The 24,962-nt window shown below is 41.2% G+C and overlaps 1 protein-coding gene across 4 annotated transcripts in view; it reads right to left on the bottom strand.

Annotated features, from left to right (window-relative positions):
* GRIK4 (glutamate ionotropic receptor kainate type subunit 4) overlaps positions 1-24,962 on the bottom strand; it is a 787,563-nt gene that overhangs the window by 280,390 nt on the left and 482,211 nt on the right. For all 4 annotated transcript variants that reach the window (XM_056794213.1, XM_056794214.1, XM_056794211.1 and 1 more), the window contains 2 exons: positions 22,070-22,167; positions 15,940-16,105 (listed from right to left, as the gene is read on the bottom strand). In XM_056794213.1, coding sequence (XP_056650191.1) covers positions 15,940-16,105; positions 22,070-22,167 — 264 coding nt within the window. The remainder of the gene's footprint in view (positions 1-15,939; positions 16,106-22,069; positions 22,168-24,962) is intronic.

Consider the following 24,962-nt stretch of genomic DNA (forward strand, 5'->3'; position numbering starts at 1 on the left):
TCTCTCTCTCTCTCTCTCTCTCTCTCTCTCTCTCTCTCTCTCTCTCTCTCAATCACACACACACACACACACACACACACACACACACACACACACACACACACACAGATTGGGAAGGGGAAGCAGTTTAGGAATCTTATGAGATTTTCCTACAAGTCTGAGAATTGTCTGAGAAGATTTAAATCTTCTAGGGGAATATACAAGCTTACCAATGGTAAGGTCAAGTAGACCTGCCATAAATATATGATCATAGATAGAAGGGACCATAGGGATCATCTAGTCTAATCTTCTCACTTTACAGATGAAGAATCTGAGGACTAAAGTGGTTAAATGACTTGCCCAAGGACATGGACATAAGTGATAGAATCAATATCTGACCCCAACGGACTCTATTCCAAACTACCTTGCCCTGTAAGATTCCTAAAGAAGGAAAGACCTGGAGTGTTGGCCCCAGTGGCCTAAAACATCCCCATAGGCTTGTCCTAAGAATATGTTGTCACTCCTATTTCTAGCTTGGTTCTTAGGGACATGAGTACAACAGAAACATCTCTAGTTCCCAGAGGCTCAGATGCCTAGGAGGCTGAATTCTATGATTTATTTATTTCTAATGTCAAGGGCCAAGAGAACAACATGACTACAAACATTACATGGCACCAGGGAAAGAAACTCTGTCTTGGTTGGAGAGTGGTAGAGTATATGTCCTTGGGAAAATGGATTTTTTTTCGTTTTCCATTGAGGAAGAGGGGGCAACAGAATGCAGAACCCAGTGACTTAGGCAGCACAGGGCCAGGTCTCTTCCAGAAAACTCTCCCTCTCCAATGTAGCCATTATAAGATACTGAGTCCTTTCCCCATAACCCCAGAAGCTGAGGAAAGGAAAGAACATATTCATAGAAGGAACTAGTTGGCCCTCAGTCAAACTATTTGAAAAAATGACTTCCAAGGCAATCCAGTTATGTGTTTTTCAACCAAAGGTCTTGGCCTTTCTCCCTTTCCCAAGACAGACCTGCCTAAGAGTTTAGATAGCCAGGCAGAGAGGAGCAAGAAGAGGGAAGACACCTATAACTGCCTGAGTCCATCAAGTCACCAAAGACAGTGACAGTGATATCAGTGGTACTTTTTGACAGGCAAGTTAAAAGTTCATTTCAGGGACAAAAACGAGACAATCTTGTTTGACATAAGAAAAAAGAAAAAGAACATGGACAGCCAGGTTCAAATCATGTACCATATCATATGGGTAGCTTAAGGCAAATCAGTTTCCCTCTATGGACCTTGGTTTGCCCCATCTACAAACTATAAAGAATATCCAGGAATATGGTGAAGAACAAAAAGCCATCTGGATCCTAATGTAGATTTAGACAATGGCTTAATTGCTTAGTATATGCTTACTCTGTAGTGAATAAAATGAATTATGCAAAAAATGCCATCTGGTGAGTCATCTGATCACTGTACACAGAAAGTGTTCTATAATGGTCAGATCCACCTCCAGCAAGACCCACTGGCAGAGCCAAGAGCTGGTAGGTCTTTAGCATTCTTGTGAAAACAAGACCCAATCAGCCTGGCTACTTTCTATGAAAACAATGGTGGGGGCAACTGGGTGGCTCAGTGGATAAAAAGCCAGGCCTGAGAATGGAAAGTCCTGGATTCAGATCTGACCTCAGACACTTCTTAACTGTATTTATGACCCTGGGCAAGTCACAGATCTAATTACCTAGCCCTTATTGCTCTTCTGCCTTGGAACTGTTGCTTAGTATTTGATTCTAAGTCAGAAGATAAGGATTTTTTTAAAGAAAGAAAACAATGGTAATCTCCATTACTTTTCTAGCTTTATCTAATATTCTCTTGCTCATATGCTAGGCTCCAACTAAACTGTACAATGGCACAATCTCTGCATTTTCCTGCCTTTTCACTCTTGCTTACTCTATCCCTCTTGCCAGGCATGACCTTCCCCAGCTTTGCTGGTTGAATTGTCAACCATCCTTTAAGGTTCAGCACAACTGCCATCTCTTCTATGAGGCTTTTTTAGATTCCTTTTTCTAGATTCCTTGGATCTCAGAGAATACTTTGCTTCTCTTTTATTTGCTTCCCTATTATTCACTATTAAGATATCTTGTATCTGCTTTACATGTCTTAGTTATGCCTAGATATGCTTATATGTGCTCATATTTTCTCCTCTGTTAGAATATAAGTCCCTTGAGGGCAAGGACTACTTCTCTTATGTCTTTGTACCTCTAACTGTTTTAACACTGTGCTAGGACCATAGCAAAATTTTAATAAATGCTTGTTTGCTTGATGGTAGTATTATTTTGTATTGAGTTTGCCTTATCATACCTCTGGACCTATGTTGGCAAACTTATGGCACATATGCCAAAGTGAGCCAAAGGTTGCTACTCCCTTTCCCCTCTCCATGTGCCTGAGGACATTTCTCTCATCACCCGCTCCTCTGCCCAGCAGCCCAATGAGAGCCCTTCTTCCATCTCCTGTTTGGGGTAAGTGGGGGCTCATATGCTGAGTGAAGGTTGCAGTTTGGGCACTCAGTCTCTAAAAGATTCATCATCACTGCTCTAGATTGTAAACTCCAAGACACCTATGCCTTATTTAAACTTAATATCACTCCTAGTGCTAGTGAAGAACTATGTAGGGTCTCTAAAGAAAGGTGATCAGTTGAATTGAATCAAATCTCATCAGTGGATGAACTGAAATGTCCACTGTAGTAAACTGAATGTTGAAAGCAAAACCTAGGGATTCCAAGGTGATGACTGAGAAAGTTTTTCCATAGTGGCTGAGAATGAGGATAACTCTCCAGGAATTCTCCAGAAAGGCAATAAAATTGAGTAGGATGACATAGGAAAACTTGGGGAATAACAGCTGGATTATGTCTGATATGAGAGAACCCCAGACAACACAACCCAGGGACACTTTATCTCTTGGAAAGAGTGTACCCAGAATCACAGGTAAGCTACTGTGGAGGTTCATCTTCTAGTTTTGCTAATTCCTCTCTCACCTTGTTGCTCTGGCCCTCAGAGGCTGTGACAAAGAGCAGGGCCAGACATATCTCAGGAGAAATCTTAGATTTTTCTCAAAGAGAGAACCTGCCTACTCAAAGCAGGCAGCCTCACCAAGGGTGCTTGAAGAATTAGCAATGAAGAGGCATGGGAAGGCATTATACAGATGAAGAGTCAGGACATCTAAATTTTAGTCCTGGGCTTAATGCAAATTAGCTCTGACCTTGGTCTTAATCTCTCTAATATGTATAAATTTTATAAAAAATGTATTTTGGTAAATATATTTCAAGAGTATTAATTTCCCTTGTAATTTTGTGCATTTTATTATATGCATTTAAAAATATGGTTTGGGGGCAAGGTCCCTAGGCTCCACTAGACTGCAAAAGATGTCTGTGGCACAAACAATGTGAAGACCTTCTGTATTTGATGATCTCTGAGGTCCCTTCCAGCTCCATTTCAATTCAGTTCAACTCTGTTCAATTCGACAAGCTGTTATTAAACAGCTACTATGTGCTTGACAATGTTGCCAAGTACTGGAAATACAGAGACAAAAACAGTTTCTGCCCTGAAGGAGCTCACATTCCTCAAGGGTTGGGGAGAAAGAGGGTGTCAGGAAGTAGTGTGTACTTAGACAAGTAAATACAAAATGTATACAAAGTAAACTTCTCCCCTGTTAGAGTGTAAGCTCCTGGAGGCCAGGGACTGTTTTAGTTGTCTTAGTGATCCCATTTCCCTGCATACTGGTTAGCATCAGGCTAGAAGTATATAACAGGGCAACCAGGTGCTGCAGTAGATAGAGTTCTGGGCCTGGAATCGTCTTCCTGAGTTCAAATACAGCCTCAGATATTTATGTCTGATATGAGGGATAGCCAGACAACATAGCCCAGAGACTGGTGACTGTGGACAAGTCACTTAACTGTTTGCCTCAATTTTTTGTAATCAATTTTGTAAAATGAGCTGGAGAAGGAAATGGCAAACCAGTTTCTTCACCAGGAAGGCCCCAAATGGGTCAGTCATAAAGAGTGGAACACCACTGAAAGACTGAACAACAAAGAACCATAGCAGGTGCTTAATAAAAGCTTGCATGTTTGATTATCAAACATTGTTTTGTTTAATAGTTCATTGTGCACAAACAACTTGGGGGATCAGGAAAGGCCTCTGGTAAGAAATGGCCTATGTCTGAGCCTTGAAGGGAATTAGGGATTCTAAGAGGTAGTGATGAGGAGGGAAGATATGTTATCTAGTCCTGGAGGGCAGTTTGTAAGAAGGAACAGTGTTGGGAGATTAGATGACTTTAGCTAGAATATTATATATGAAGGAGAATAATGTAAAATCAGATTGGAATGATAAATTGATATTGGAATATAAAGGGCTTTCATTGTCAAATGAATGGAAGTATTTGAATGTTATCTTAGAAGCAAAAAGAAACAACAGAAAGCCATCAAAGCTTCTTCTCCTTTTTTTTAAAAACCCTTACCCTCTGGTTTAGAATCAATACAAAGTATTGGTTCAAGACAGAAGAGTAGTAAGGGCCAACCAATCTGGGGTCAAGTGACTTTGCCCATTCACATAGCTAGGAAATATCTGAGGTCAACTTTAAACCCAGGACCTCCTATCTCCAGACCTGGCTCTCTATCCACTGAGATACCTAGCTTCTCTAAAGCTTCTTAAATAAGTGAATGACATGGTTAGACTTGTGCTTTAGTAATACCAATCTGTCAGCTGTGTGGTGGGAATGATTACTGTCCCTCCTTCCCCCAGTGACAAACCTCTTTAGTATCTTTGCCAAGAAAACCCCAAATGAAGAAGTGGGCAACACTTAAAGACAATATACACATACCCTCCAGACTACCCTTCCCTCTGCATCTCTACCTGTCCATCTTCCAAGATCCATTTCATCTAGGAAGCCTTTTTCAAATTATAGGATCTTGGATTTGAAGTTGGAAAAAGACCTTGTGAATTATCTAGTTGTTCTCCCCAATACCAACATTTTTTAGAAAAGGAAAATGAATTTTAAAGTCATGTAGAAAATAGGGGCAGCATTTGGACCTAAGTTCTCTGATTATAGAGGTAATCCTCTTCCTATTGGACCACATGACTTTTAGCACATACTGATTTCTGTACTTACATTCAATCCATCCGATCAAGCCTTTGCTTATATTCTGATATAGTAGGATTCTTCTTACTGGATTTGGAGTCAGGGAACTTGGGTTCAGGTCCCAATTCTGATTCTTATGAACTATGTAAATTTAAGCAAGTCCTAATCTCTCTGAGGCTCAAATTTCTTATCTAAAAAAACAGAAATAATATGTCTCTAGCTTGCTCTCAGGGTTGCTAAAGGCAAAATATTTTGAAACTCAGATATTGTTAGGGCTATGATAGGGACCAAAATCCTGCCCCTCCCCTTACTGCTCATGTTTACTTAAAAATTTACCCCCTTTGAAAACTTTCTCTTCCCATAGAAGAAAGCTGATAGTAAGAGCCATGGGAGAGAAGATGTTCTCTCTACACCAAATTCACTTAGATGAAGAAAATTCTGGGTCTCCATTCCAGGCATACATCAACCTTCTTTTTAGGCTTAGCTGGATGGAACAAAAGATAGAGAGCTGTACTTGGAGTTAGGAATTTCTGAGTTTAAATTTGACCTCAGACACTTACTAGCTACGTGACCCTAAGTAAGTTACTTTAATCTCTATCTGCCTCAGGTTTTTCATCAAATGAGATAACTTGTAAATCACTTAGCACAGGGTTTAGCACATAGTAGGTGCTTAATAAATGCTTATTCTCTTCCCTCTTATGCTTGCATTTTGTCTAGACTGAAAACTCCATGAGCACAGGGACCATATTTTATTTAAATTTGACATCTCCCTAGAGCCTAGTATGATGCTCAGCTTGGCCTAGTATGATGGCATTTATCCTAGGCTTATGAATTTAGAACTAGGAAGAATTCTATTTCTTCCAATATAACCACTTTTTTTTTTTGCTTATAGGAAATGGGGACACTGAGAATTAAGAACTTTCTTTTGGATCCACTAACAAGCAACAGCAGTGAAATTTGAACCCAGGTCTTCCCATTTTCAAGTTCAGAATGTTATCAACTATGTCCCGTTGCTTTGTGTGAAATTGTTCACCTTAAAGTAAATGTGACTTACTATATTTTATTGTGATTTATTCTTCTCTCACTGTTCCCTGTGGGTCACTCCAGCTAGATTATAAGTTCCTTACAGCCAGGGGCCATACATTATAATTCTCTGAATCTCTCACAGAACATAGTGGGCATTCAGTATTTTTTCATTCAGCATTTCATGCAGAAGAAAGTTGATTTTATAGTCATGTCATCTTGGAAGTTTTCATTAGTTCTATTATTGCTTTCTGCTTTTTCTTTTGCTTTTTTGTGGTTTAGAGGCCAGGGAAGTGGCCATGGGTTGTTGATGCTTAAAGCATTAAAAGCTGCAGTTTCTCATCTCTTTCTAGCTTGTTGCTTACTTTTTCTCCCCACCCCATCATAGGCAGCCTTGTTCCTCTTCCAGAGTCTACTCCTTGCCTCATCCCTCTATCTTGAGTACCAGGGGAGTCTAAAAGTACAGCTCATGATGGAGCAGGAGGGAGCCATTTGTGAAAGACTCAGCAGGATACTTATTCTGGGGAGGAGGAGGCAAACTTGCTCCCAGGAACTGGAGAGGAACAGAGGAGTCCTAGTGATCAGTCCAGCTATTAAAGTAGGCAAAATAACCTTTTACCTAGAGGGAAAGAGTTACAAAGACCAGAAACTACTCTTCCCCTGAAGCATTCCAAAAACAAGAACAAAAACTGTCTCCATCTGCCCTATGCTGAAACTAATACTGAGAACTGTGCCTTATTGTTTTAGCTGATGCTTTTGAGTCCTGCTAAAATACAAATAATTTTGGGAAGGATGTCACATTATACCTCATCAGTCATTTAGACCTCGGTACGAATGAGTGTCAAATTCTTTAATAAGAGCAACTTTCAAAGGGAGGAAAGAGTAAAGTGATTGCTAGAAGTTAGAAAAGGAAATGTAGGACTGAGAGTCAGGCCCAGAAATGGGAGGTCCTCGGTTCAAATCTGACCCCAGACACTTCCTAGCTGTGTGACCCTGGGCAAGTCACTTAACCCCCATTGCCTAGCCCCTATCACCCTTCTGCCTTGGAACCAAAGGTGAGGGTTTAAAAAAAAAAAAAGAAAGGGAAGTGTCTTTAAAAAAAAAAGGAAAGGTATAGACTTGGCATGGGGTGGGATCCAAAGAATGATTCAATTGCCACAAATATTTATGAGCCACTGTACTTGGTTCTGGAGATATAAAGATTAAAAACAAAGACACAGTCCTGTCCTCAAGAAGCTTATGGTCTACTGGGGTGGGATAGGGGAAAAACATGTCCATAGATAAGTATCATGCAAAATAAGGAAGATAGGGATAATGGATTGATCAAGCAAACACTCTCGGAAAATTTACAGAAGAAGAGATGATTTTCACCTAGGAGCAACTTTTTTCCATTTTGTCTACCAATCTTACCATAGAATACAATAACTTCACTATTTTGTCAAGCATTGGTCCAAAGTGGGGGCATTAGCTCCATCAACAGTGATCATGGTCCACAAAACTAGATCATCTCCCACTCAACCAGTTTGGCTATAAACCTGACAAAAATTTTGACAGCAAGAAGGGGCAGGTGGAACAGGTACCCAGACCTTTTATTCATGGTATAAGTTTGTCTCACTGGACTTCATTTTTTCCCTTGGTAAAATGAGAAAAATTGAGAGCTGGGACATGTACCTTTCTTAGTCATAGCAATAGAACAGCAGGATGAGGGAATGAATGAAGGATATGTGGAAAAGATGAATGGGAAAGGAAGCACAAGATATAGATTTAAAGCTTGAAGGCATCTCAAAAGTAATTGAGGGCTGGGAACTTCCTGAAATCAAATTTATCCTTTCACCTCTGAGGTCCAGTCAGCACCTGTTTAGAGAGTGAGATGAGTAGGAAAATGATGACACCAGTTAGACTGACATATCAGTTCAGTCCACTGGCTTTCACCATCTATTTCTAATGCCAAAGGATCATGGCTTCTTTGCACGAGACTGGCAACCTGCTTCTCTCCACCTCAAGCAAGCACCCAGTGCCCTCAACTGCCATCTTATCTCCAAAAACATGCCTTCCTCACATACTGCCCCATGCTAGGTTCACTCACCATGAGAATTCATTAAATATGTTTAATGAATAAATATAAATATATTTGTGTTTTGCTAAGAACAGAGTTTCAATTAATATGGGTAGAATTTCCCTTGGGTGAAAGGCCTTGTCCTTGGTCTTGAGGGAAAAGATAGAGGAAATAACATCCTGCCCTTGATAAGCCCTCAATCTAATGGGAGTGAGGGGATGGGATGAACATATATACACAAGAAAAGAAGATACAAAAACTATTGCAAAGAAGGCTGGAGTGTCAGAACCAAAAGCATCCTCTGAGTATGGAGGAGAAAACTAAGGGCCAGGGGAATTAAATAACTTGTCCACAGTCACACAGTTGGTCGGCAGAGTACAGATTAGAATACAGGATGCCTTATTGCTAGTGCAGTGGAGGTTTCTCTCTCTAGTACCCTGCCTCTCAAAAAAATAAACAGGTAAAAGAAAAACTTGTATGAATTATATCCATGGATCCCATTCCCATGGACTAACAAGGAGTTAAAGAAACAGTTCATCTGAGGGACTAAGTGGGTCACTCTAGGGTCTAGATCATATGAGAGCTTTGGAGACACCCTACAGGATGCCTTGAACTCCTCAGAAACACTATAATGATCCAGGTTTACCTGGGCCTTTAGAGTATGGCCTGGGATGCCATATTCTAACTTTCAACCCTTTCTACCATATCACTTTTTCCTTCCTGACTGATTTGTTAAAAATTTTTTTTTAAGTTAAGGAAAAAAAAAATCTACCCACACAAACTCCCCTCTGCACCACACACATATTTCCCTCTAGCCAAACACAATTCATTTCTATGCGATGAAAACCCAGTTATTAAAAATCCATGTTCGGGGAGAAATCGAGAACGAGCAAACGAGTGAGTGGCGTGATTCCCCATGGAATGTGCTGGGTTATGTCTAATTTCACTGGCTGAGAAATAAAATTAGATTCCTCTTCTTAATTCTACTTGCAGTGTCTCTTAGCCCTGCATTAATGAGGCAGACTGGAAAGTGTCCCCTCCCCAGCTCTGAAATGGAGCTGTCTTACATCAGACCTTCATTTTCTCTTTCCTTGATTAGATTTTCCTTCTGCTCCTCCCTTTAACCTCTCCTCCCCTGCCCGATCTTTCCCTGGTGGGGCCTGGGCTTTGCTGCATGGATCTTAGGAGCCCAGTGGGAACCAGTGTCACTCAAAGGCCTCTACAGATAGATAAGTTTTCCAAATAGAAGAGGCATCTGCCAAGTGATAAGTCCCAAGCTGGGCTGTCTGCTTTCATTCCCCTTCTGTCTCAGTGGGCTTATCATTTTCAGCATGTTGTCCCAGTTTTGTGTCCCATCAGTTCTGCTCTCCTCTCCTCTCTATCCTCAGGTAAGGCAAGAGACATCTTTGATACAGTGAGATTTTTTTTCTGTTTCTGTGACACCAACTCTTATGACTAATGGTGTAGCCCTTGGAATCTGAGAATAGGTTGGTAGATTCCATTTCTACAGCTTTGTGGTTGTAAAGTCTATTGGGCAAAGACCAGAAGAACCAGAGGCAGCTTAGCAAGAGCTACTTGGTAGATAGTATTAAGTCTAGTTTAAGTTCCTCTGTCCTCCATGAAACTCCCCCTTGAAGACTCCAGAAAATACTGACCTCTCCTTTCTTCTGAATTCCTATAGTACTGAATCTTACCAGTTGGGCAAGCCACTTAGTCTTTCCTTAGCCTCAGTTTCCTCATCTGTAAAGGAAGGACAATAACACTTGTATCTAAAACCTGAAAACACTATATAAATGTGAGCCATTGTAATAATGATTATCATTTTTGTGAACAAGGTGTGGTGGTTCATACCTGTAATCCCTGCTGTCCAAGAGATTGAGACAGATGCATAGGTGGAGTTTAGGAGTTGGGAGCTGCAGTGGGATTGGATGATTGACTTTCTACACTAAGCCTGGAAGCAATAGGAGGTCACCAGTCTGACTAAGAAGGGGTGAACAAGATTAGGTCAGAAACATATCAATAGTGGGATCAGGTCTATGAGTGGCTATTATACTTCTAGCTTGGGTAAGATGGGATTGCCCAGTCTGGATGGGAGAAGGGGAGAGAGAGAGAGAGACAAGGAGAGAGAGAGAGAGAGAGAGAGAGAGAGAGGAAGGAGATGAAGATGGAGACAGAGACAGAGAGATAGAGGGAGGAAGGGAGGGAAGGTCTATATATGTGTGTTTATATATGCACTATATATATATACACACATACTAGATATATGTATTTATGTATATGTATATATAATGTTTATACAGTATTATATAGATCATATGAGATTATAGTTTAGAGCTAGAAGGGACCTGAGAAATCAGAAATCAGGGATTGCTAATGTCTTGAGGTCATGGACCCCTTTGGCAATCTAGTGAAGTCCATGGATCCCTTCTCAGAATAATGCTTTCAAATACAAAAAATATGATATATAGGATTACAAAGGAAACCAATCATATTGAAAATTAAATATTAAAAAAAACTACATCCATGTAACCCAGAATTCAGGAACTACTCCAATCTTCTTGATTTAGAGTTAAGGAAACTGAAACCCATAGAAATGAAATGACTTGATCACTGTCATTCAGGTTTTGAGTAGTCAAATAAGGAATTATCAGGACTTCTGGGACATTCAGCGCACTGACCATTACCCTCAAATACTGTAAAATATTTAAACCACTCTATGAAGATAAAGCTTAAAGTCTAATTTTAATTACTAGTTGAGAGACTTTGAGTAAATTCGTTCATCTCTGAATCTCCATTTTCCTACCTGTAAAATGAAGATAAGAATAACTATCATAACTACCTTCCAGTGGTGGTATGTGAGAAAGAGCTTGTTAAAATGCAATGTATTTGTGATTATTTTATATGTATGTCAATAGCCTGCTAGAATCCAGGAGAAAAGTGTTCAAGTCCTGCCCCTAATACAGATTGAATGCATGATAGTGGGTTATTCATTTAACCTCTCAGCATCTCAGGCAACTGTCTAGGTCTCTAGATTATAGACAAGCCACCAATATCCATTTACGGAGGAAATTTGCACACCGAGAATCCTTACACTATCATGGGTGTGGCAATGGGAGATAGGACCCAAAATGTATCTCATACTTCTCCTGTATGTATACTTGCCTAGCCAAGTGTTGACGCAGTCAGTGCCCAGTAAATATAGTAATTGCTGATTGTTGAGTTAGTTTATCAATGTGTTTCTATGCATACTCAGCTTCCTTGGCACTGTCAGTCCTGGTTTGTTGGAAAGGGCCAGGGGCCAGCATAATTAGTTCCCCCATGGAGGTCTCCAGCTCTGAGATCTAATTCCAGCTCCCCAGCCCCATGGCCACGTTCCTGGACCCATCTATACAGCTGCTTTCCAGTCAGTAGAGTGGTGATTAAAACTACCTTCTCGGAAGGGTTATTTGGAGGGTTAATTAGTTAATGTCAGTAAAGTGCTCTGAAGAGGAAGATTACTGAGCAAAAGCAGTATATTATTAGTGCTACAAATGTCTCTCTGGGAACAGAGGTACTCTACCCTGGGTCTGGGGAGCTCTAAACTGTATGATGTGCCCAGTTTTTGGCATGGCAGGGTGTATAAATCTGGCAAGGAGGCAATCAACTCTTGTGCAGGTCTTGCAACTTGGAAATCTTAAAGATTGTTATAAATGAGGCCCATTTCTAGACTGGGTAGACTAAGGCACAAAGAAATGGGCCAGAGAAGGATGTAGGGATACATCTGGGAGTATATCCACCTTCTAACATGTCTACCAGTGGAAATTCTTCTTATATTAATGGGCATATATTTGTGAAAGACCCCCAAAGATTCCCCATCCTCTGTAGTAATGGATATCATCCAGAGGTCTGAAAATATCCAAAAGGTCACAGTGTTTTGGCAAGGGGGCCTAGCCTTCAAATGCCAACCAGAAGTAAGCAAGAATACTTCTGCAGACTGAATAAATACTGTCCTAACCAAATTGCTATGTTTTCAAATGTGTAGAAACTACTATGATGAATAAAATATAAATTCCTTCAAAAGCACTACTGAATTCATAGTAGCTTGAATGTATTTCCTTAATGACTGGAAAGTAATAGCCAAACTACAATCATATGGAAGTCTATGGATTTTTTTTTTACATCAAAAAGGAGTTCTTCCTCTTCAAAAAGGTTGAGTGCTGCTGAACTCCAGGAAAAGAATCCAGATTTCTTAGTGTGGCATTCCAAGTCCTCTACAATTTGATGCCACTGTACCTTTACAGACCCATCTCAGATTATTCTTTTGGACTTCAGTTAGAAGGATATACTCAGCAATCCCCAAACATGCACTGTGTTATCTAACTTCCATGTCTTTGCTTACTCTGTCCCCAGTTTCTGGCATGTCCTTACTCACCTTCTTCACTCGTTGAATTCCAAGCTACTCTCTGAATTCTAATTCCAATGTTGTGCCCCTCTGCTAAGCTTTCCTTGATCTCTACTTTGAATCTTAAGTTGGACTTTTTTTAACCTTCCAAACATACTTCTCATGTAAGCCTTTCCTGATCCCCACCTCCCAGTTTCTAGTGCCCTCCCTCTTCAATTATCCTGTATTAATTTTGTTTTATTCTGTATATTACATGTTCTGTATATGTTTACATATACATGTTTCCCAAGTAGGATTCAAGCTCCTTAAGGTTTATTTATTTATTTATTTAGGTCTTTGCTTCCCCAACACCTAACGCAGGACCCACACATGATAGGCACTTAATAAATGTTTGTTGATTGGATGATGGATTGATTTTGTGTACTATACTTTTCCATTTTGGCATCTTAGTCCCCCATGGTATACTTTAATAAATGTTCAAAGAATGAGTGTTGAAAATAACTTTATCTTTGATTATTCCCCTACACAGACCTTCTGCTTCAGGCAGCTTGGACTACTTGCTATTCCTTGAATATACTATGCACATTTTTTAAATCTCTTACCTTCAGTCTTAGAATCAATACTATGTATTGGTTCCAAGGCAGAAGAGTGGTAAGGGCTAGGCAGTAGGGGTCAAGTGACTTGCCCAGGGTCACACACAGCTGGGAAGTGTCCGAGGTCAAATTTGAACCTAGGACCTTCTGTCTCTAGGCCTGGATCTCCATCCACTGAGCCATCCAGCTGCCTCCTATATTATGCACATTTTTACCTCTTGAATTTTCTGCTTATCTGGAATATTTTCCTCTTCTCCTTGAGATAAAGAAATAATTATAATGTGAAATCTGTCTGCTGTTTTAAGTTTGCAAAGTGCTTTATGGCCCTTATCTCTTTTGATCCTCACAACAGTCTTAGGAGAGAATTCAGGAAAGCCACTTAATACCCACTTTATACATGAGAAAAACTACAATCTAGAGAAGTTACAAGACTTCTGTAGGCACACAGCTAGAAGCAAATACCAGAGGACAGATGCAAACTCAAACCTTCTTGATTTCAAATCAACCAACCTAAGAAAATATCCAGTGCCAGGCACTGGGTTAGGTGTGGGGAATATCAAGACAAAAATGAAATGGATGCTGCCCTCAAGGAGATTAACTTCTGTTGGCTAATTCATCCAACCCAACTGAAATTCCACCTATGACCTAAGTGTAGTTTCCCAGTTTATAGAGCTCATAGTGATACCATTCACACACTCTGGATTTTTACTGTTTGGAACACATTTGGCACTCAAAAATACTGCCTTGTAACAACTCCATAAGATCATTGGCTATAAGAATAATAAAACTTGCCCCTGTATTTTGCTTTATGGTAACATAGTCTTTTAAATACATTCTTACATATATAGCCATTATACCAGTGAATCCTCTGAGGAACCCCAGCAATTAAATAGTCTGGTATTATTTCCACATCCCCAGACCAGGAAACTAAGGTTCAAAAAAATTAAGGGTCACAAATTAAACAGGAGAACTGGGTTGGATAAATAAATCTCCTGTGTGAATCCAGTGTTCTTTCCATTACAACTTTTTATTTAATGTATGTGTGATGATATCTTTGTCTTTGCACATTTTATATGGGTAGGGTTATATACCTGCTTGTGGTTTGTTTCAATATAGTTTCTTTTCCTCATTAGGATGGAAACTGCTTAAGAGCAAGGGGTGACATATATCTTTGTATCCTACACAGTACCTAGCATATAATAGAAGGTTCTCAATAAGTATTTGTTTATTTGTATGGATGAATGGATGAATGAATATACTAGTAAAGGGCAGCAAATACAACATGGTAAAAACAAATGTTTGCAAGAAGGAAGGAAGGAATGAACAAATGAATGAATGAATGAATGTATTGATAAATGAATACACAGGGGCCACAACACAGTAAAAACAAATGGAGCTATCATGTTTGTATGAATGAATGAATGAATGAACAAATAAATATGTGAATGAATGGATGAAAGAATATACAAGTAGAAGACAAGAACCACAACATGATAAAAACAAATGGAGCTATCATGTTGGTATATGTGAGTGAATGAACAAATGAATGAGTGAATGAATGAATATGCAAATGGAGGACAGCAACCACAACATGATAAAAACAAATGGAACTATTGTGTTGTATGAATGAGCAAATTAATAGATGAATGAATGAATATACAAGTTGAGGGCAAGAGCCATAACATAGTAAAAACAAATGGATCTGTCATGTTTTTATATGAATGAATGAATATTCAGATGGAAGGCAGTAACCACAACATTGTAAAACCAAACAGATTGCCCTTGTCTATATGAACAAATGAATGAATGAATATACCTGCCCTCTACCTATGCTAGAGGTGAATGCTGCCCCCCACCTATTTAGGCAGAGGGCAAAAATCACAAAATGGCAAAAACAAATGGATCTGTCATGTGTGTATGAATAAATGAATATACAAGCAGATAGCAGCAAACCCAACATGGTGAAAAAACAAATGGATCCATCTTGTTGATGTGAAGTGACTTGGTTTGTCCATCTTTTATAGGTGCTAGGACTGCTTTGGAAGGGACAGAAGTGCTGAGAAACTGCACCCAAGTATGCTTCTGAAGCCTGACTGTATATAAAGATGAAGACCCAAAAGACCTGGAGGAGAAGATGAGAGCTACATGCAGTCCATTTCCAGCATTCTGACAACAGCCAGTGGTCAGTGTCTTCAAGTGTGGGTAAGTGACTGCCTTAAGCATCCAGATGTGACTGTGAGCTGGAAGGAGCTAGCTTATGTTAGCTAAATATTATAAATGCTGAATTTATGTCACAAATTGTCTGAAAATCAGAGAAAATGCATTTCCAAAACCTTGCATTAAAAAAAAAATGCTTTATCAGGAATTGACCTCAGACCTCATTCCATCAGCAAAACCTGCTCTCCAGGGAAAGATGCTCTTTAAACCATCAAATACAAAATGCATCCAATTTCTCTCTCTCTCTCTTTGTATCTCCCTAACAATGAGTTAGGAAGTAATGGGAATTGAGTTTGTGGATGCAAAAAGCCTTGGCGACTGTTGGATTGTTTCTCCAGGACCTGGAACATGAGTTCTTCACAAATACATGTAGTTCACTCTTGGGTGAGATAAACATGTGTACACATGTAAATGTACATACAAACACATGCACAGAGCCCTTTGTTTACCAAGTTTAACTTTTCAAATCAACCCCCCCCTCTCCTAACCTGGGGACACTCCAAAGAGGTAAGGAAGCAGTCAGGCTGGACTGACCAAGATGGTAGCTCCCGATCTCAGGAAACTTACATTCTGCTTTGGCGCAGATGAGGCAGGCTGTGGTGCAGTTGAAAAACCTCAGGATCCCAGCGACTGCCACACTGATGTCCGTGTTGCTGGGGTGGAGGTTCAGGGTGGTGAATCTCTGGGACTGCAACTTCACAAATTCTTCAGGGGCCACTTTGAAATGGGGCACCTGGGATGGAGGGGAGAACATGAACAAGGCAGGGAAGAGGAGAGGTCAGAATGAAAGGGGGGAAAGGAAGGGAGAGAGATCTGTGAGAGAAAGCAGAAGATGGATTTCTTCAATTAAAAAGTAGACTCTCTTTTATTACATGGTGAAGGAGGAGAAGAGAGAGAAATGAAAAGTAAGAGGAGAAACACAGAGAACTTAAGAGACAGACACAGAGAAAAACAGAGACATAGACATTGACAGAGAAAAATAGAATCTTGAGAGAAAAAGAGAGACAGAGAGAGAGACACACACACAGAGAAAGAGAGGGGGGTTGGGGGGAAAGGAGGGGGAGATGAAGACTGGCCAGAATCCCTGAGGCTGCTAAGATGAATAGATCCCAGACAAGAAGCACCCTGGCTGGGGACCTGTACACATTGACAGCAAGGCTAGAAGCCAGTGGCAGGAGCCTGGGGGAGAAAGAATAGATGCTTTCTTATCTATAAAAGAACTGCTTACTGTAAGGCAAGGAGACTAATAGCTCTTGAAGGAAGAATCCCAATAATATTTCATTTGTAGTTAATAAATCAGAACAGAGATATGTGTGAGAGAGGAAAAAAGAGAGAGAGAAAGAGGAAGAAAAGGAGAAATCAAAACCAATAGAAGCACTGTTGGGGGTGGGTACTGTGGTCACCATGGAGAAGTGTCTCAAAAAGAAACTCCTCTCCTTTGGTATTCCCCACCCCCACCCCATTCATACTCTCCTAAGGTTTAACTGATAGCCAGGTAGCCAACTTCAAACATTTATGGACATTCAGGGGAAGAGGGAAGCATTCAAGGTGGTGTCTCTGGGTAGTAATGCATAGGGGAGAAGAGGTGCTTTGGACTGGGAAAGGATCTGGAAACTCCCCAATAGAGCCAGGTAAATAAATATCTACTTTGGCTTCATTAGAACAATGTCAGGTCCCCTTTGCATCTAATCCTGACATTTCCGGGAGCCATCACTCTCTGCCTCCCTTTCCTCCCCTCTCACGGGATGAAGCATTTAACAGGCTGTGATGGCTGCTTTATTGGAGGCTTAAGCTATTCGGTAGATAATAGGAAAGTGAAAGAGTTATAAGCTGCTATCTGCCTTGATTTCATTCTGGTGCCCTCAGCCCTGGTGCTTGGAGCAATGAGGACCCAAGCCAGCTCACTGAAGGCTCTCTTGTCTAACTCAGGAAGACAGAGTTTCTTCCTGTACCCTGGGAGTCTGGAGGAGAGACAGTATGTGGTTTTCCATTTAACTGAGGAAGGGGTTTTCCTGTTCCTAACATGGATTAACAATTGGATCAAAGATAAAAAGGGAATAATTATTTTCATCTTGGTTCCCAAGGTTAGGTAGAAGAGACTGGTGGTTTATGGAAAGGCACAACAAAAGATGAGTCTATTAGGAGAGGGTATGAGGGACAAGACAGGGAAATTCCTAGGAAGGACAAGGCCTCAGGGAAGACTGTATTCTTGGGGGGGATCCCCCATATACACACATTTTAAACTAGGTGAGATCTAGCTGGCTGGATGATCATTTGTTATGGAGGGAAGGGCATAAAGAGAATTCCTGGAAGTGATTGGACTGGATAACCTTCAAGGTTCCGTCCAACTCTGAAAGTCTGTGGTTCTGCTTATAATGAATAACAAAAGGCATTTTTGAGATGAAGAAATAAGAAGAGTCCAATTTCAGAAGAGAGAGGCAGAGACAGAGAGAGAGAAAAACAGATACACACAGAGAAAGAAACAGACAGAGAGATGACAGAGAGACAGACACAGAGACACAGAGATAGCTAATAGAAATCAGACACAGGTGTGATGGTTATAATGCTGTGATACTTGGTCTGTTTGAGCACCATTTGCTGTTATCTCCTTCTACCTGCAACCCCCAGGTATTTTTCTGAATCACCACCCAGCCTGCTGGGTCCTAGGAACAGGAAATTTGGTATCCTTCTTTCCCCTCAAATGCAGGCCTTGTAGAAATCCCCCAATCTCCTGCATTCTAGGGACAATTCAGGAACTAAGTGACCACAATAGTGAAATTAACTGGAGGCAATGATTAAATGAACAAAATTTTAACTTCTTCCCCCAATAGGTGAAGTAAAGAGGACTAAGGATCCCAGGAGGGATGACTAAGGATGTGTGCTCTGGTGCTATGTCTGCATCTCCCCAGGGTGATATAATAGATACACATCTTGAAAATAAGCCTGATGGAAGATGGGCTGTGAAAGGACCCAGCCTGCCCTTATTGGATCTGGGAAAAAAGGATTGGACACTGTCCTAGTCCTGTGATTCTCTCTATGACAAAGATCAATCAGCAATTGATTTGCAAGTGCAAATCGCATTCCAACCAGGTCCACAGTGGGAAGAAGCAGGGAGGGGGGAGGAGAGGGCACTGAAGTAGAAAAAGGGTCCAGCAAAGGCTGCAGAGATGTTATCAGCCTTTAAAGAAATGAAGCTTCTGTGAGAACTCCATTTCTTTCCCCCAGAGCTGAGGGAGATCAGCATTAGGCAATTCAGCCTTATAAAATATTAAAAGCAATGCATAATCTGGTGTGAGGAAGAAGGTTGATATCGAAGAGATGTGGCCAAACAAAGGATGGGTAATGATCATAGACTAGTGTTACGGTCCAGTTACTGATACTATACGGAACTGCTGGGCCAAGGGGAGATTGAGGTGAAGTCTCTCCCTCAGGTCTGTACATGCCAACCTGGGCTTCCTTTAGGAAGCACTGGCAGGGGCAAACCTCCAAGTGAGTGCCAGCCAGCAGTGAGAGTGAGGAATAGGAGTAAAAGTGCAAGGAAGGTCCAAGAACACAGAGAACAGGAGATGCAAGAGACAGAGACGGAAGGAAATAAAAAAAGGGCAGAGAGGAAGATAAAATGGGCCAAGAGAGAGAAGGGAAGAGATACCCTGACACTCTCATTTGTATAAGACCAATTGTTGTTGGAATAATAAAACTGCTGAAGATTTGAGCTTGCATTTTGTTCTAAAAAAAAAATGATTCAAGTAAGAAATTAGGAAGAATTTCCTAATGATCAAACTTGTTTAGCTGCTGAAACTAAATGATCATTGGGGAAAAAAGTCCCTTTATTGTTAGTACCTTTGTAGCTTCAGGGTTCCTCCATCTTACCAAAGGCAAATCAAGAAAAAGAGGACAGTATACACCTACAGGACTGCACTGGATTTGGGGTCAGGAGTCCCCACTACACATCCTACTTTTCAACCTCTCTGACACTAGGCAAGTCATTTAACCTCATGGGGCCTTAGTTTCCTTCTTTGGAAAATGAAGGGCTTAGACAAGGTGATTTCTAAGGGTGCTTAAGGTGATCTCTAAGCCTTTTTTCAGTTCTAATTCCATGATTCCATGTTCCACTATAAGAATCTACTCTTCCTGTCTTTTTCCAAATTTTTGGAGAAATTGATTCAGAGGTGAGAGCGATTTTTGGAGAGCTAGAGAGCAGAAAAGAGGCTTATATAGTTATAATATCCTCTTCTTGGGGAGGGTCCTAAGTGCTGACAGGCTGGGAGAGGCTTATGCCCTATGGTTGGGAATCTTAATAATATGCTCATTTGCAGTTAATAAATCAGAGTGTGGACAGAAGTATTACATTCCAGGGAATAGAAGAAATAAATATTCTGCTGAGGAAACCACGTGCGGATGGCTTCCCACTGTCTTTACAAGAGCAGGGAATACCTGCAGGGGTTCCAGGGTGGGGAATGGGGCTGGAATGGGAGTGAGGGACAATGGAGCATGTGCTGAGCAGGGCTGGAAGTTGAGAATCATCCTGGGCTCATTGCCTAGTGTCCCATCCTCTTTTGGATGATCCAAGGCTGCTCTTAGAAGAATATCCATTTGTTTCTAAAAACTCATCCTCTTTCACAGCAGCACATGGAAAAGGGGAAAATTTCCTGAGGATGAAGATAAACACCTAGAGAGTCTGAAAAACAAAGAGATGGTCCTGTCCTCATCAAGGCTCCTGAAGTTTGAAAGCTCCTAATCTTCCTTTTAAAAAGTAATTTTATAGTCATTTCCCATTTTCCATCACCTATGTTTCCAATTATTTCCTTTCCAACCTCTCCCAGAAAGTCATTCTTCATAAGAGTGAATCCTTTCTTCCATTATAGTTCTAAAGGATTAAAAAGAACAAATTTTTAAAGAGAAAATTTCAATAAAACTAACCAACATATTGAAAACATCTGAAGTTATTTGCAGGGTTCTACGCCCATGATTTCTCACCTCTGCTAAAGAAGAAGGGATGGGGGAAAGTGGGGGAGGAAGAAAGGAAAAGTGACTTCTCTCTTTTTTGTAACTTCAGACATTTCAGTCATGGGACCACTAGACTGGAAGAGTAGGGATAGACCTGAAGGAGTTACACGGTTCAATTCCCACCAGAGCAAGTGTCCCTTCTACAACATCCCTGACAGGTCTTTAACCAGCCCTTGATCGAACACTGCCAGACACCAGGAGTTCCTTCCACTTTTGGAGAGCTCCAATTGTGAGGGAGATCTTCCCCTTGTTTCTTCAAGCCTAAATCTCCATTCTGATACTTCCCCCAGTTACGACTGTTTCTGTTCTCTGGGGCCGAACACAATGAAGTCTAATTCTTCCATGTGGTAGATACTCAAACGGAAGAATCATATCCCTTTTAAGTCTGCTCTATTCCATGCTAAACATTTTCAATTCTTGCCACCAATCCCCCAAAGGTCTAATCTCCAGTCCTCTTACTACCCATGGTCTTCCTACTTTGGATCTTTTATTATAGCATATCAAATCCCTCCTCAGAAGGTATTGCTCAGATCTGAGCCCATTACTTCAGATGTGGCCTGACTAGGGCAGAGAGCAGAGGGACTATTGACCTCTAAATACTCTACTTATATTAATACAACTCCAAATTGTATCAGCTTCTTTGGCTGCCATGTCACAGCCTTAACTCATATTGAGCTTGCAGTCCGCTAAAAGCATCAGATCTTTTTCACCAATTTAGTCTCCTTTGACCCTTCCATAAATAACTTTTTCAAAACAGAAGGGATTCAGAGGACAGAAACAGGCATATAGCCTGTTAATTTAAGATGCTATTGTTCTGTTTAGTTCACCATCAGGATGGTCCTTTTGAATTGACTGATTGATTGATGGTAGAAGGGCCAGGAGACAGTCAGCAGTGGATAAGATGAAAGATTGGAAAATGGGACCCTTGAAGAAACAAAAATCTTTTACTTGAACAGGAGGAGGGTGAGAGGTGATTGACTGTAGGATGAGTTATTGGCCAGAGGGTGGTATGAGAGAACTACCCCTTTCTCCCTGCTATTGGAAACTGTTTTGTTTTTGATACTCTATGGGCAAAGTGTTTTTCTATTGTGAATATAGAGTGATGAAATGAAAGAAAAATCCGTCCTCTGGGCCAGGATAGAGAGTGGGCATTAGAAACCAACCTCATGAGGGGCTGCTTTGGTAATAGTGTGGCTGCTCCTATTTTTAGGACAGGGTAAATGCAGCTGGGCTTGTAGGGGTGAAAATTCCAAAAAGTGAGAGTTCTGGTTTCATCCTAGCTTTTTAGCCTCTCTGTGACACTATGAGCAGCTATAATCACGGATGTTTTCCTACAAGGGATTTTTTTCTCCCACAAAATAAATAACGGATTTTGGTCTCCCCTAAGGACAGAACTAGAGGAAATGAACATAAAGTAAGAGGGATTCAGGTTGGACTTGAGAAATAACTTCTTAACTTGACAAGCAGTCACTCACAGAGAAAAAGTCAATTTTCCATTCCGGACATCTTTCCCAGCACCCCATTTGGTGGGGATGCTCCCACCCAAAGAAAGTGTGCCTAGTCAGAAGATTCTCTGATCACTTTCTTTCCAAACATTTCAAGGGGTTCCGGCTGAAGGCAGGCTCAGCTCTCACGGTTGGTTATTTCTCCCAGCACCTACCCTATCCCTCTCCCCAGACCCAGCACTTACCTCCTTCTCCCCACAGATGTTGCTGATGATGGAGCTGGAGGCAGGGCTAGAAGAAGGTCCCAAGACGGCTACTACTCCCTTTGGGAGTATCTGGCACACTGTACCGGGCAGCCCGAAGGAGTTCCAGAGCAGGAAAGGAAACACATGTTACCCAGCAGGTCTGGCTAAGCACCTAGCCCCTCGGCCCCAGGGCCTGGCGCTCCGAGTCCTGGAAGCTGAGAGGGACCTCAGACATCATCCAGTGACTAGCCCCTTCAAACGACCGACGGGGAAACTGAGGTTCAGATTTGCCCAAGTGGTCTGCCAAAGCTCACACAGCTAATAAGTAGCAGGACAAAGCCAGGCCCTCTGATTCCAGTTCCAGCGACCTCCCCGCTCTACCATGCTCAGTCCAATCCGCATCACTGCCTCTGCTCTCCCCACTTCCCTCACCTCATCCCCAACCTCTTCAGAGAAGATGCCACCGCTTTCCCTGAACCACTCTGCTCCAGGACAGCTTTATTGAAGTTTATGGAAGATAATAAATGAGGAAATGGCCCAGGTTATGGCAACATACTGCCACAGACGTAGGGCATAAGTTGTCTGTACTGTCACTCACAGGACAGGGGGCTAAGGGGGGACACATGTAGGCCCTGGTTCGTTTGAGCCTAGCAACAATCTCAGAGAGGGAGCCTGGGGATGTGTCTGTCCCCAGTGACCTATCGCTCAAATGACAAAACTGAGTCATTGAAGGAAGTCTCACCTCTTTCCCCACCTACCCCTCCCTCTCTCCGAGGCCATAAGAGAATGTGTGCTAAGGAGCCCCAGCGAGGATATGAAAGAAAGCATATAGCAAGAGGACAGACTTAGAGGACTGCATATAAAGAGAGAGAGGGAGAAAAAGCAAGAGATGGTGACAGAAGGTGGAGAGAGGCACATGCACACATAAAGGAGAGAGGGAAGAACTGCAGACATGCACTTGAGAGGGAGAGAACAGACGTGCAGACTGAAAGGCAGAGAATAAAAGGGGGGGAAAGGAGACAGAGACCGGGGATAGAGGAAGAGACAGGCACAAGCAGACAGACAGAGAGACTGAGGGAAGGGAGAATCAAGGCAGAGGAAAAGAGCCAGACTCAGGGGAGTCAGAGACAAAAAAAGCAAGCCAAGAGAATAATCATGAGAGAGACAAAGAAGAAAGAGCTATTCAGTCTGAGAGAGGGGAGAGGAGAAACTTTGGCAGACCTTAAAAGTAGAAGAATTAAAGGAACAGAGAGAGCAAAAATGAGAAATGAGCAGAGACAGCATAGACAGAGAAAAAAGGAAAATGATTCTGTGTGCCTCTTTTATCTCTTATTTTTCTTCTCCATTTCTTCCTGTTTGTATCTCTGTGCATACAGACATGAACAAATAAGCCAGAGCTGAGGGTATCCTTGTTCGGAACTAAGATGGATGACACAATTCCTCAGCATCCTAATCTTCAAGTTTTACCCTAGGAAGTTCCATCATCCTTACCACATTGTCCAGCAGGTAAAGTAATTTTCCAAGACCAAGAAAGTGAAACTGAGAGCAAGGATGTGCTAGTAAAATGTTTTAACAAACAGGGATCTGGTAGGGAGAGAATTGCATGGGATACCCTTTTAAATGTAATCTGCATTCTTAATATTTTCTCCATCCTTTTCTTAAAGCTAAGCCAGAGGTGTCAAACACAGGCCTTGTGGGCTTTCAGCAGCACTCCTAAGTGCAGCAGGAACCAGATTAAGGTGTAATTGGGAAATATTTAATAAAATAAAAAATATGATAGAACATAGACAATATTAGATTTTAAAACTAAGTCAATGTATGGTCTGCATTTGAATTTGACATTATTGGTCTAAGCAATCAATGAGAAAATGTCAAACCCTGATTTACAGTAGTTGATGATTTTTAAGGTAAAAACCTAATAATTGGCTCTCAAGAGCCAGTGAGAGCTGGCTCCTGCACGTCCCTGGTTAAGATCACTTGACAAGTCAGGGGTGGGAGTAGGGCTGGAACCTGCTTTTCCTCCCTTCTACTCCAAAGTCTTAACCACTGAACCATAAGACTCAGAACCAAGTTAGGTGCTCCACAGGGGAAACAAATCTCTCAGAATTTCCTAGGTGCTCCCTGGAAAGGGTACTGAATATGAGTTCCAAATTATGGTACTTATTAGTTACATAGCTTTGGGAAAATCAAAATATTTCTGAATCTCAATTTCTTCATCTGTAAATAAAGGCTAATACCGCTCCTGCTCACCTCACAAGGTTGTTGTATGGAATAAATGTGATCATATATATGAAAGTGTTTTGACTGGACAGCACTACATAAGTATAAATTATTATTTTCATTATTAGCTAACTAGAAATGATGGGTGACTCTTAATTGTCTCAGCAAATCCCCAAGTGTCATTCAAAGCTGCCTCTCCTTAGAAAAAATGTCCTCCCTCAAGATCTGAGGTTTTCTAGGCAAAAAAATACCAGAGTGGTTTGCCATTTCCTTCTCCAGCTCATTTTACAGATGAGGAAACTGAGGCAAACAGGGCTAAGTAACTTGCCCTGGGTCACAGAGCTAGTAAGTGTCTGAGGTGGGTCAAACTCAGAAAGATGAGTCTTCTTGACTTCAGGCTCAGCACTCTGTAAACTGAGTTTGAATTGTATACAAATTAATATGGTATATGGCAATAACTACAACTCATATTTGTATAGCGCTTTAAAGTTTACAAAGAAATCTATGTCCAAACTTCAATGAAAAAGGTAGCCCCAGTGTTGCTATGTTCATTTGATGAGGAAATAGAGTAGTAGAGAGGTTAAATGATTTTCCCAGGCTCAATGATAAGGGCAAAGGAGAGAAGGATGCAAAGGGCTCTAAAACAAGTTTAGCTGGGGAGGATCAAGGAAGG

The sequence above is a fragment of the Monodelphis domestica genome, chromosome 4 (assembly GCF_027887165.1).
Source record: "Monodelphis domestica isolate mMonDom1 chromosome 4, mMonDom1.pri, whole genome shotgun sequence".
NCBI lineage: Eukaryota > Metazoa > Chordata > Mammalia > Didelphimorphia > Didelphidae > Monodelphis > Monodelphis domestica.